This window comes from Athene cunicularia (genome assembly GCF_003259725.1).
Source record: "Athene cunicularia isolate RWA chromosome 19 unlocalized genomic scaffold, athCun1 chr19_part1, whole genome shotgun sequence".
Taxonomy (NCBI): Eukaryota; Metazoa; Chordata; class Aves; order Strigiformes; family Strigidae; genus Athene; species Athene cunicularia.
In genome coordinates this window covers 4,807,038-4,820,522 of record NW_020799124.1, presented here as the reverse complement: position 1 = coordinate 4,820,522, position 13,485 = coordinate 4,807,038, and the positions used below count along the sequence as shown (strand labels likewise).

Here is a 13,485-nt window from a genome sequence, read left to right as displayed (position 1 = left end):
TACTATTCCAAACCAGTGAGAACACGGTCTGGAGGCTGCGAGGACCCCATCCTTTGCAACCACGTCACTGTTGTCCTGCTGCCCCCCGGGGCTTTGTCCCCGCGGTGTCACCCCCCTCCCTGCTTAACGGGAAGGCTGAAACACGTCTGTGCGGCAGGCGGTGGGAGCGTGTGGCGTGCGGAGTAACGACTTTACAACCTGTAAGGTTATAAAGAAGGAAGGTACGTTTATTCAGCGCTGGGTGCACGGGGGATCGCTCCTCCACAAACGTGCACATTTTGGAGCGAAAAGCAGCTCCTTTCTATAGTGTAAAGTGTTTACACATTCATCATAATCCTGAGAATAGGGAGAGATATTACAATTAGTTTTGAGAATTCATTATCATAAATCCCACCCCAAGGCCTTCCCCGTTGTGAGAAACTATGGACTAGGGTATTAAGATTTATGTTAAGCTCAATGTAAAGGCTAGGCAACAAAAGATAATGAAATCGCTTATGCAAACAGCTACCAGACACCGCTTGTGTAGGGTAAGATAACCGCAGTCACTTACACAAACTAAACCAGACACCGCTTGTGCAAGGTAAACGCCAGATTTCCAGGAAATGCCAGAAATAAGAAGAACAACTCCATATAAGGACATATGAGCAAGGGGTCAACTATGGAATAAAGGAGGAAGACTTCTTACTTCGGCCTCAAAGACCACCAGGAGGCAGAAAACGACCCCCTAACAACAACTGAAGCATGCGCAGAGTACCTCTACTACTTCATGAACACGGAAGTAAAGATGTATAAAAAGGGACTGTTTGAACTGCTCAGGACGGCAGTTGGTGGAGCGCAGACTCCCCTGCCGTCCAGCGCTGTCTTTGCTCATATCCTACTTGCTATAATTAATAAAATTTCAATGGAATTATGATCCATTGTGGTCTCAATTTATAACACTGTTGTGTCTGAGCAGTGGCTCCTGGTGGTCTTGGGCAGGGGTCATCAGGATGAAGATTGACGATGCCTCCTCTTCCTCTTGTGACTTTGCACCCATGTAGGTCCTTTCAGCATGTCAACTTAGTATTCCTTGAATCCTTATTTTAGGACTCAGTAGTTGCAGCTCCTCCCTTATCCATGCTGCTGAGAGTTTATCCTGCTGAGAGCCCACCCTACTGAGACCCCTGCATCTGTTTTGTTAAGGTTTCTCACTTCACGTGACTGGCACCCGCACTGCACAGTTATCACCCTCCCACAGTGCTGGTGAACGTCAAGCAAGGACACGCTCTGGGTCACGCTGAGGAGGCTTCCTGTTGAGTAACAGCCCTGAGAATACTCTGAGAAGAGTATTTGCACATCACAGACTCGAATTGATTTACAGCACATGGTTTTTATCATTGGTATTAGTAATGTACCGTTCCAAGACACGATGAGGCCTTAAAAGCTTGCCAGGACCGTGAGAAAAGTGCTTTGAGCAGTATATTTTTTGGGGGTAGGGAGGGTGAGGTTTTCCTGCCATCACGGTGCCCAGGTCACGCTGAGGAGGTTTCCTGTTGAGTAACAGCCCTGCTCCTCTGAGAAGAGTTATTGGCACCTCACGGACTCAAATTGATTTACACACACAGTGTTTATCATTGGTATTAGTAATGTACCATTCCAAGACACCATGAGTCTAAAAGCTTGCCAGGACCTTGAGAAAAACACTTTGAGTGGTGTATTTGTTGGGGAGAGGGAGGGAGAGGTTTTCCTGCCATCACGGTGCTGGAGCATTCACACTGAAGTTTCCGCTGTGTATTACCAAGTGCTTGGGGCTGTCCTAGCCAAGAGAGATGGGAGGTGCAACGGCAGCACAAGTGCCAGGCAGCTTTCGCCTTGGTTAACAAGAAGCTGAGATGCCCGTAGGATTACCAGGAAGGGGCAGCAAGTTGGGTAGCCACCACCTCTAACACCCCGTGGAGTGGCACTGTGGGACAGAGCCAAGAAAGCAGCTGCCAGCTCAACACCTCAATTTATTCGTGCATCAGCATTATGATCTGTGGCAAGCCTGGATGGATTCCTCCGTAGGCCAATGCCTGACTGCACATGCAGACCTCGTAGGAATAAGCACGGAGGGCAAGGTCTGGCAGCAGCTCAGGTAGCCCCCCCCCCCCATGGCAGTGCTCTAAGCAGTAGGTTAGAATGAACAGATGCAAAGAACCACTTCTATTTTGAAAAGACTGTATAATCTTGACCCAAAAAAACCTTGTTTCAGTGCTTTATCTCATCATCTCACTCAAGGGCTTAGTTCCACCACTAGAAATGATGTTTTCTGGGTGTGCACAGGAACCTGGTCTTTACCTGCAGCAAAATGAAGAGAAGAAATGAAAAATCACCTACTAGGGAAAAAAAAAAAAGTGAGTTGAATTCACCTGGGCTATGTTCAGCTCCAGAATGCTTCCAGCTGTTATGTTTCATAAAATCAAATAGTCATAGAATAGTTTGGGTTGGAAGGGACCTTAAAGGTCATCGAGGTCCAACTCTGTCATGGGCAGAGACACCTTCCACTAGCCCAGGTTGCCCAAAGCCCCGTCCAACCTGGCCTTGAACCCTTCCAGGGAGGGGGCAGCCACAGCCCCTCTGGGCAGCCTGTGTCAGCCCTCACAGGGAGGAATTTCTTCCTTAGATCTAATCTGCATCTCCCCTCTTTCAGTTTAAACCCGTTACCCCTCATCCTATCCCTACACCCCTGATAAAGATTCCCTCCCCACCTTTCCTGTAGCCCCTTTAAGTACTGGAAAGCTCTTATAAGGTCTCCCCAGAACCTTCTCCAGGCTGAACCCCCCAACTCTCTCAGCCTGTCCTCACAGGGGAGGTGCTCCAGCACCCCCCGAGCATCTTTGTGGCCTCCTCTGGACCCACTTGAGCAGGTCCGTGTCCTGATGTTGGTGCCCCCAGAGCTGGACACAGCACTGCAGAGGGGGTCTGACAGAGGGGAGCAGAGGGGGAGGATCCCCTCCCTCACCCTGCTGGCCACACTTCTCTTGACTCAGCCTAGGACACAGTTGGCTTTCTGGGCTGTCCATATATTTGTTCCCCACCGCCTCCACGCAGGTATAGCCAGGACCTTGGGATGGCCAGAGCAAGGGCAGGAGCCGTGGTGTGCCTGGGGCGGGATCTGCCTGTGTCCTGCCAGTTCCCATGGACCCCTCTCTGCTGGGGGAGGAGGTGTGGGCTCATGTTATCCAGCCAGAACAAGAGCTCCGTAACTCTGCCTGGCTGGGTTTAGTGCGCTGAGTGCTCTTTTGTTTCCCAGGTTCTGCCAAGGCTTAAAAAAGGGGGGTCGTTTGGAAGCTGCATGAATAAGCAGTAAAATACTTACAGAGCTGTTTCACTTGATCTTTTGAAGCACTGAAAATAAAGAAACAGTCTTGTTATCTTTTGTATTTCCTGGCCACAGAGACATTTTTACAAATATCTTGCATGTGCGTAATGCTTTCCACCTTAAAACATCTAATATTTGATTTATCTCCTGGTAATTCGAAAGCAGGAGGTCGTATGTAGCAGTTCTCATAACAGTGGAAAGCAACACTACCAGGTAGAATAGAAAAGGAAGAAAAAAACAGGGCATTGCAACAAAACAATACTATTTTTTTCCTAAGAACCTAGAGCTTTCCTTACCTTAAAAATTTTATCTTTTCTAGCCACAATTCCAAAAAGTACCGTGACTGTAACCACCACGACAGCAGCAATAATGGCCTCCTGGGGGAAAACAGGTTTTTTATCTGTCGAGAGAGAGGAGGTTGAACATATGATACATTGGTATAGTCATATAAAACAGAGCATTTCACAGAACTGCTGAAAGACATATTTCTTTTCCCATGGTTGTCCCTGCTGATTTGAACTGTGCTCTCTCTGCTGTCCACAGACCGACTGTGTGCATTACTCCCCTGGGAAGAAGGGAGCCAAGCCTGCACTTTAGTGAACTGAAAGAAGAATGGAAACGTCAGTCCCTGAAGAAGATCCCCAAGGCACTCTTATGCATGGAAACAGGGGTGGCCAGAAGTACCACTGACACAGCTAACATTGCTTTCCTCCCTGGTCCAAGAGTGCAGAAATGAGAGAGACCTGGCCAGTGGGTGCGAAGTGGATGCCTGGTGGGTCACCTCACCTTGTGTCACCTGTCTGAGATCTGAGCATCCAGCCCCAGCCAGGCTTCCACCTCCCTGTTGTCCACAACGCTATAGCCAGTTCTGGAGGACAACTTCCCTTAAGCAGCTCTTTTGGCATGATGGAACACTATGGTCAGAGTAAGATGCTTCAGGTAAGACCTAAGGTGCTTTAAGCCACGCTTGCATGTGCCCTGTTAGCGTAGGAAGTGGGACAGTGGGCTGAGACTCTCTCAGGTCGCGCTTGCCAAATGCCTCTGAACAACAGGTAGAGAAGGAAAGGCCCTTCCTGGTGCTGTGGTCCCAGGCACAGGTGCAAGGGGAGCTCCTTGCTGTTGCTGTGCTCTCGAAAGTTAACGTGGGGAATTCACCACATTCCACTTACACTTCTTAATCTAAATGGCTTGCTATCATTATAAAAGAGAATGGAGAGTTATTTGTAAAGCTTATTGTTTGGCAGCAGCCTTGTTACCTTCAACTATCAAGTGGAAATCCTTTCTCCCCTCTCCCAAAGAAGATTTCACCACGCAGGTGTAGGTCCCGTTGTCAGACTTTTGTACTGTTTTGATAGAGAGCTGAAAGACCTCACTAGTCTGGTACAGCTGGTAACGATTTTGCTGGAGGATCAACGTGGTGTTGTTCTTATACCAAGCTGCTTGGGCTTGAGGGTTGGATTTGGCATTGCAGGTCAGAGTAACATCTTTGTCTTCTTCGATTTGGAGGGACTCCTCTCCAGTCAGCCAGGGAGGAACTGTTCACAGTAATGCAGTTCAACAGGTCATTAGTAATGCTGTTCACCATTTAACACAAAGTAAGTTCCATTTACATATCCCTGTGCAGCTTGTTCAGTGGTGCAACACATCACAGGGGTGCAGCCTTTCATGATCCCCCGGGGAATCAGTGGGACAATCAGTGGCAGAGGTGGTCACTCCCGTAACTCCTCTGCCCTGACTTGTATCCTTGGGAAAGAATCTAGGTGGAGGCAGGGACATACCCAGAACATCTTCTTACTCAAGGGCCCACCCACTCCCTATAAAAGAGGCATTAAATCAGGCCATAGGCAGCACTGTGGGAAGGGAGTGTCTTATCACGTGAGTTATCTCCTCCTAAATGCATTTTTTCTCGGTGAAGACAGCGTACAAGGGTGCAAAACACCCCACCTTCGACTAGTGCCCAGACACTGAAGTGCTCAGGCCCTGATTTCATCCCACCCCAGCCATTCTGCACAGATATCCACCACCACAACTCACACTGGACATCCAGGGTCACAGACACCTGCACAGACTTGTTCCGTGCCAGCCTGCACGTGAAGGTGACTCCGTTGTCAGACTCAGTGACTGGGGATACGCAGATGTTACTGATATTCACTTTATTCCCATCTTTCAGCTCCACTCTCCCATTTCCTCGGTACCAGAGCAGCTCCTCAGCCTGGCTGCTGTTCTGTACTAGGCAGGAGAGGGAGAGGGGAGGGCCAGGCAGCGTAGACAGAGAGAAGTCAGCAGCATGGTTATTTACAGACAGTTCCAAACCTGCAAAAGAAGGAGAACAAGGGCACTAAACATCCTAAGCTGTACCCTTCCCACAAAGGCTGCCCTGCTAGCTTCTCCAGGCCCTTGACCTTGGAGGAGGGACTGAGAGTTTCAGGCTTCAGTCTAACAGCTGTTTTCAGGTAGAACTTTAGTTTTTGAGACAAGAAATTGTCTTCATCACAAAGATCCCTTCACAGTTATTTAAAATCAAAATCAGGCTTTTGCAACTGACTGAAGAACACCAAAGCCTGACCTTTAATAAAAAAATGTCTGAAAACCAGCAGTGACCATGTAACACACAGAGCAAAAGCTCATCCCCATCCCTCCAGTCTTGGGCACCCTCCTGCAACAAATCCCTGCTGCAGCATACCTGTGCCCTCAGGTTTTGTGCTTATGGTTTGAGACGCTGTTTTGGGGTTGGAGCTGAATGCGTTTGAGTGTAAAAATTAGTTAATCAGCCCCTCAGCCATACCCCGGCCAGTCTAAGTCTGGCTGTTGAAGAGTTGCAGTTTATTTAATACACAAACCTCAGGACGTCCTAAATGAAGAACTAGTATAGGCAATAAGCCTTTGTAATGGGCTGAAACTCCCTTCTGTAGCCTGGGCCATAGATTCATGAACTGAAAATATATCTCAGAATAAAAAGGCACTATAGTCCTGTGAATATAAAGAAGTCTGAGATCCCTGTCTCGTCCCTGGTGTTCCCAGGTGGCCAAAGCTACCACACTTTCCACTGCTTAGGGCAGGTTTGAAAATGGTGGCCTCGTCATCCCTGTGCAGCTGCTGCAGTAATGTTGCAAAACGCTGAAGCTTCCCCATTCCCTTCTCAGCTACTCTCAAAATGAGACACCAGGTTTCAGACAGTCCTCTTGGAGATGAGCTCCGGAACATCTGAGAGCTGGGATGCTGGCGTGGCACATCACCCTGGGCACTGCCCAACCCTGGCCAGTGGCACATGGCAGCGTGACGGGGCTTGGATAAAGCCACGAATAGATTTTTTCCATTGCTTACCTGTGGCTACACATGCCAAAAAGCAAACAGCGAGGAGAGGCACTTCATAGGGGACTGTGAGGCTGTTTCTCTGCGCCATCTCGAGGGGCCCAGCTGGCGTCTGTTGGAGAGATGGTCAGAGCGTTGCTGCCTCTGCTCAGGGCTCCCGCGGGGTTAATTCTTTGCTGCCATCAGACACCCTGGGGGGAGCCCTCACAGACAGGGACAGAATCACCAGGGAATAAACTTAAGTCGATTTGTTGCAGGGCCTTTTCCTGTTTGGAGCAGAATCAAGGGGGTTCTACAAGTTTGTTGTTGCCAATCACCTCTCTATCAGGGGAACCCCTCTCTGGGTTGCATAGCTCTGGACTTACCTTGGAAGAGTCTCTGGAGAGGCTGCTCCTGCAAGAAATGCACAGCTCTTTCCCTTTCTTATTTATAAGGTCTGAATGTTAATATTTTATGGTAGCTCAGTAAGAAGTGAGTCTATAAAATGGGTTCAAGGCCTTGTTCAATTCCTGGATTTCTGAGCTCCCAGGACACTGAAGTATTTGCTGGGCTCTGATGGCTGTTTTATGAGACTTGCCAAGGCAATGAGTAACTAATGAGAGAGTTCCTGCATCAGCTATAAAGACCTTCAGCCAAAAATAATACCTTTTCCCTCTCAGTTTTCTTGGTGTCCATGACACTCTTTCAAGCTGTAGGAAGTTTATCCTAGATTATCCTAGAGCAGGAGTACACTCTGATTTACCCCTTCCTGCCCAAAGCTCTGTTGCTGTGTCCTCCTTTGAGTGGAAAATGAGAAAATGCACCGATTCAGACTTTGAACTGCACTTTGGCAGAGAAGAGAGCAGAGACACTGTCCTGCTCACTGATGTGTACCCCCAGGGCGATCCTGTGGTTAGCTCAGCCCTGGGCAACCCCCAACATAGAGTGAGGGTCCCCTGGCTGCTGGGACAGCTGTGTGCATGGCCTGCATGTCTGTGGAGGGCACAACTGAAGCACTCAGCTACGGGGAAAAGTCTGTGAAATTGCCTGCTTGTACTTCAGCAGGACAACAGTGACGTGGTTGCAAAGGATGGGGTCCTCGCAGCCTCCAGACCGTGTTCTCACTGCTCTCAGTGTCCCCGCAGGCACAGGGCACGTCACCCATCAAGTTATGGCTCACCAGAGCCATAAAGTGCATTTCATGAGCAGGAGGAGCCTGGGACACATTTTCTTTGCCAGCAGACGCAGTGGCCCGGCTCAGCGGCGCAGAGGTGGGCAGTGAGGGCCAGCTGTACACAGAGAGCGTACAGCGCTATTTATTTGCAGGGTTGTTGCAAACATGAGCCACCTTTGAGTGTTTCTTAATATAGCTTTTTCTGTGTTCATTGGTTTACCCTTAAAATTAACAGGGACTCATATTCAGTTTAAAAAAAAAGGGTACAAAAGTCACTTTAAGGAGAAAGTACTCAGCCCGTCTTCTGGAAAACTGCTGGTTTAGAAATGTGTCCAGATTTTAACTCACTTTTTACCTTCAAACTCAATTTAAGAAATTTTAAGAAATAAATTCCACTTCTTGACCATTTTTAGGAAGTTATACATCCTGTCCTTGTAGCATTTGACTAAATGTTGGCTTATGATCCAGTACAAACTTCAGTCAAAATGATCTTCCAGAGCATAAAGTGATCTTTGTGGTTTGGTATTACGTTGAGTTGAAATAAAGAGGGAGGCAAAGGGACTGGCTGGGAAACGGCTCGTGTGCTCCTGCCAAGACATGAGCCAAAGGCAGGAGAGCACGGCGAGGTCTGTGCTCCCTCTGGGCACTGCGTCGTGATGATACATCAGGAGAAGAAGGAGTTTAGCATGAGGATGTAAAGAATGAAAGCATGGAGTTTTGGTGTATTTTTTTTAGTCTAGAAATGAGAGTAAGGGAAAAGAGTGTCAGACAGCAGCAGTTCTGTGGTGGGTTTGTCATGATGCAAGGCACAGCATCAAGTGGGACCTGGGAAAAATTCTGTCCTAGGTTTGTGGCAGGTCTGTGTGATGGGCAGCAAGGTGAACTCAGGTTCATCTGGTTTATGTTTTTTCAAATGAAGGCAATGGCAGCATCCTGTTTTGCAGTAAGGTGTGAGATCTGCTGAAGGAAGAGAGACTAGAAAAGCAAGGTGTTACTTGGCCAGAGGCACTGACAGGCAGCATTTTTTAACCAATAAGAATTACTTTCGCAATGACTTTTCACACTTTTCTTTTCATACCGGGTGTAATTATCTCGTGGGTGTTTAATTACTGAGTTCTAGATTTTTGAGGGTTGCGTTATCCACCTTTCCATTACGTTTAGGAGGGATGTTAAACCTCATGTTCCAGAATGTAAAGCAGTCACCAGTGACTTGGACTGGGAGGACCTCTTCAGTGAGGCAGATACTCCGTAACTCTCCACAGCAAAGGATCCAGCCCTCTCTGAGGTATTTGGATCGGGCACTGTCAAGGCTGGATTAGACAGACCATGGGCTGGAGCCAGAGTAATCCACCACACCGGTTCCTGCTTGTCATCCTTACGGCAACGCTGGACCAACAAACCCAGAATAAGACTGTTGTTAAATATGACTCTGAACAGCCCCAAAGGGAATTAATTAATAAACACCAGTCTATTTCTGGGTGTAATCCAAGCCTTAGAAACCTGAGAAGAGAAGATTTAGAACATGATAGAGATTGGGAAGAAGTTTCTTTTCCACTGGGTCTCTTTAACCTCAGATTCCAAACTTCACAGCAGTTTGTGTTCCACTTGGTTACCCCAGTACCTGCAGGGGTAGAGGACACAACTTGTAACCCCCTGCATGTTCACTGGAAGACAAGAACTCGATTTGTATTTAGAAGAGTTGCGAGGGCTGAAGGTTGCTCTTGGAGTCTGGGGCATAGCAGGATCTGCACAGACGTGTGGAAGCTGGGGTTTGTATCTATGGGTTCGTTTGTCAGGCAAACACCACCTCTAAGTAGCTGTAATCCCGCTTCAGAAAACATGTTTCTGCAACAGTGCCCGGGGCCCTGCTCAAAGGCTGCTCCTGTCTTCCTACTCATTGTGGTTCCCCGCTCCTAATCCGTTTTTAATATGTGGTGCCACATATTTTGCAACACTTCCATTGTTAGAGAATGACTGTAACACCCAAACCCACTGCCTCTGCTTGCCAGATAGCTGGGCTGGAAGGTGAGGCTGTAAGAAATGCTACTTGAACTTACTTGGCGCTTCTATTCCTCCTACAGAACCTCTTTTCCCCAAGTATAAAGATCATGGAGATGTCATGTTCCCTGATTTCTCAGACTCCCAGCCCATTCCTCACGAATCTTCCACTGTTGAGATGGACAGATCGCAAGTAATTTTTTCATAATTTTGTTAATAATTCTATGTTCTGATGGTCCTTCTATAAAAGATCACACACTATGCCATTGAACACAAAGGAATAAGTGATCTTTATTCTTGGGAAGGAAAAAGAACAGTGAAAGGACCACCAAACCGGAGAATATTTTGAAATTTTAAAATACATTGCTTAGAGGGCATTAAACATTCAAATGAAAAGTAGGTATTAATGAGGAAAGAGACCCTGAGAGTAAAAAAAAAGCAGCAGAAAAGCCCTCAGGAAGGTGAAGTTCCAGCACAAGTGTTGGACGCGGATGCCATCTACTGGCTACCCAGCCAGGGGAGCTGGCAGCCCGGCAGGCGAGTGGCGGGGAGGGAGGAAAGTCACCTTCCGGGAGCCCTGGAAACAGGGTGAGATCCCTGTGATCACCACGGCAGAGGCTCAGGGACAGTAAAGCCTGTAGAAGGCTAAAGCAATGCCACGCTCATGGACAGGTCTGCCGAGACTTTGGGCTCAGAGGAGGAGGAGGAGGAGGATGCCTTTCTGAGATGGTATTTCCCGTGTGTTTTCCTCTTGCGCTATGGGAAGTCCCCTGCGGAGTCTGCGCTCCTAGCGATGCAACAGGGAACCATACCCTGAGCTTGCTATACTCATATTTTGCTTTCAGAAGCGTGAGTAAATTAGGTTTAGAGAACTTCAGTCATCGCTTTAAGCAATTGCTCCCGGATATTTTAAACTCTCCCTTTCTGAAGCGAGTGTAAGAAACGGAACCACATTCCGGGAGGGCAAGTCGAACCTCTAATCAAGAGCATCAAGACACTTGTCAGTGAGTCTTTCCTGCGTGGTGAAGAAAGCAGCCAGGGACTGTAGAAACTCTTAGAACAGTGCACAAAAGCCCCACCAAATCGCTGCAGTGCAGTACACAGGGCTGGCTGTTAGCAGCACCCAGCACTGGTCTCCCCCTTTCCTCACCACTCTGGGTTACATCCAGCACTGGTGGGTGCCAACAGTCACCAATCTTGACTTAGAAGACTAAAGATAGTACACCAGTGTGGCCATTGCTATCCTGCTCTGAGAAATACAGTCCGAAATAAAAGGAAATGTGAAAAGAACTTGGCATTATATTAGCAATATAGGGCCCCTGCAGGAGATAAAAGTGACTTATCTGTATTAAATTCCACTTAAATGTTGGCCGTCGTAGTTTCCCATCTAGGGAGTCCTGTTTAGTAGCTTTCAGCTCTCACATCTAGCAGTGCTCAGGGAAATTAATACTATTGGTCTTTGCTTTGCATCATCCACTTATGAAACTCCATTTTCTACCTGCTCAAACCAATTTGTAAGGCAGTCTCCTGCCTCTGCCACGGGGTAAGACTATCATAGCAGAGATTATCTGCCAGGTTCCCATGAATTTGTTCTTTTTTGGGGACAGAAAAACATTCCTCTGCCACTGATGGGCTGGATTTCAAGGCATTTTTGTGGCCTCTGGGAAACAAAACTGACTGAGGGTGATGCTAAACTGGGTGCCTGTTTCTTGTCTGATTTAGATGCTCTCTGATGGCCAGTATGGGACATTTCCTAGCAGTATTTCTCAGATCTGCTTCTCTTTCAAGACTGTATTCTGCTGGGGCTGCTCTACAGCCTGGACCTCAGCTATTTTTGTCTACCTAGGAACTTTCATCACCAGTGGGATTTCTTGGAAGTGCTCTGCTGGAAAACCAAGTGCTGATTTGATCTTGTGAAGTGCTGCCAAACAATATTAGCAGTTTTAACTTCCCTGCTGTGGCGTCATCCCTCTTTCCTTTCACGAGGAATCTGCAAAGACCAAGCTGCTCCATCTTTCCAGTTCATGGGGAACCATTTGCTGCCAATCTTCAGGAGGAAACCTCACTCCTCGGTGGCTAGAAGCACTGCAGAGAATGTCGTAAGGCAAAAGCCGCAGCCCCTGAGTAACCACGGTGAGTGCCAGGGCTGAAGCTCTCAACAAGCACAAGCAGAGGGCAGATCTGAGGAGGAGGCGGCTTCTTGCAGGTCATCCCCTAATCTACAGTCTTGCTCACCCAGGGATTGGGAAGGCAGAGCTCTCTTAGGTTGTCCCAAGGAAATGAGAAGGTTTTGTTGCTACTTGCTGCCGAGAAAATGAGTGAATGACTCATCAGTCTTCTGCCACATGCTGCTTTTACAATTGGTTTGTTGAAACTCCAGACAACTGGGTTTTTATCAGCTAAAAAGGGAAATGAGCTCAGTTACTCTGTGTAAATCCAGAGCAATTTATTTGTAGACTGAGGACTTAAAGCTCTGTAGCAGTGATCACTTTTGAGACAGCCAAATTCCCTCTTGCAGTTCCTTCTCCCTTTTGGTTTAAGAACATCTTAATGACCAAAGTCTTTTGGCTTTTCCAGTCTAATTAGATCTGGGGCATCTTTTTGATGGATAATCCCTGTTCCCTGCTTGTCTCTCTGTTAATGACTGTGCAGCGCAGATGAGCCCCAAGAAAAAGAAGCCAATTTACTCTCCTTTTCCTCAGGGCCCTTTTGGTGCTGTACCACGCCTGGCTGACACAGAAGTTTGCATCATCTGATCTCTCACGCAAAGGATCCCAGAATGCAGTGAGATGAAAGAGTCACACCACTGACAGTTCCCCTGAAAATCAGTTTTATGTGCTAGACTCGGAGCTTGTGTCTCCAACAGGAAACGCCAGAGCTGGGAAGCAGATGTGTACATGAGATACTACTGAAAAGTTCAACAGGAATTGACAGGAATCCACTGTCAGACACTTTCAATGGGTTATGGACTGCAACACAGTTTCTGCAGGGTAAGCTACTCTGCTTGTTATTCCTTATCATCTCGCCTACCTCAAAAAAAGGAATTAGCAAAGATCTGAATGGAGGAAACCCTGAAGTACTATTGATGTATCTTCTCAGTTCTGCAGCGCTTTGCCGTACAGCTACGCACAACACAAAAACCATCAAACACATCCCCAGAGGTCCGGCCGGAGCTGGTGGCACTGTCAGGACAGGCCTCCAGGAAGCCAGGCACCGGGAGCAGGACTTTGGTCCCTGTGAACCGCAGCTGGTCACTGCGCCAAGGCAAGAGGCCATCCCGCTCCTTCCACCCCCAGCGCGTTTGGGGTTTGTGTTTAGGCTTTTACTGTTGGAGCAGGTGCTGCGGCAACGGGGCGGTGATGCCCCTCGGAGCTACGGGGAGCGTGGTCAGGCGCTGGTCTTTGTCCCCCTGTTTGCAGCGACTCGATCCTGGATTATTATGAATAAAAGTATCTGCTGCACCGGTGAGCGCCGTGGATGGGCTCCGCGGGCCCCTGCCCTGCTCCTGCGGGGGCTTTCGGGAGGGGAAAGGCTGAGCGCGGAAAGCCGAAGGCCGTTCTCTACCTAAGGAGAAATAACTCCTTGTAGGAATAAGCTTCGGGGAGCGCAAGCCGGTCCCCGCCGCCGCCTCACGCTCCCGCGCGGCCCCCGCGTCCCTCCCGCAGGGCCGGGGCCGGGATTG

At 48.3% G+C, this 13,485-nt stretch overlaps 1 protein-coding gene across 1 annotated transcript; it reads right to left on the bottom strand.

The window, feature by feature from the left end:
- Positions 1-3,333: 3,333 nt before the first annotated feature.
- Positions 3,334-6,753, bottom strand: TMIGD1 (transmembrane and immunoglobulin domain containing 1). Its single transcript, XM_026861586.1, has 5 exons — positions 6,665-6,753; positions 5,375-5,653; positions 4,597-4,875; positions 3,637-3,740; positions 3,334-3,366 (listed from the first exon to the last, which is right to left on the bottom strand). Exons 1-5 carry the CDS (start codon positions 6,741-6,743, stop codon positions 3,334-3,336), a joined length of 774 nt encoding a protein of 257 aa, XP_026717387.1. The 5' UTR covers positions 6,744-6,753.
- Positions 6,754-13,485: the final 6,732 nt, after the last annotated feature.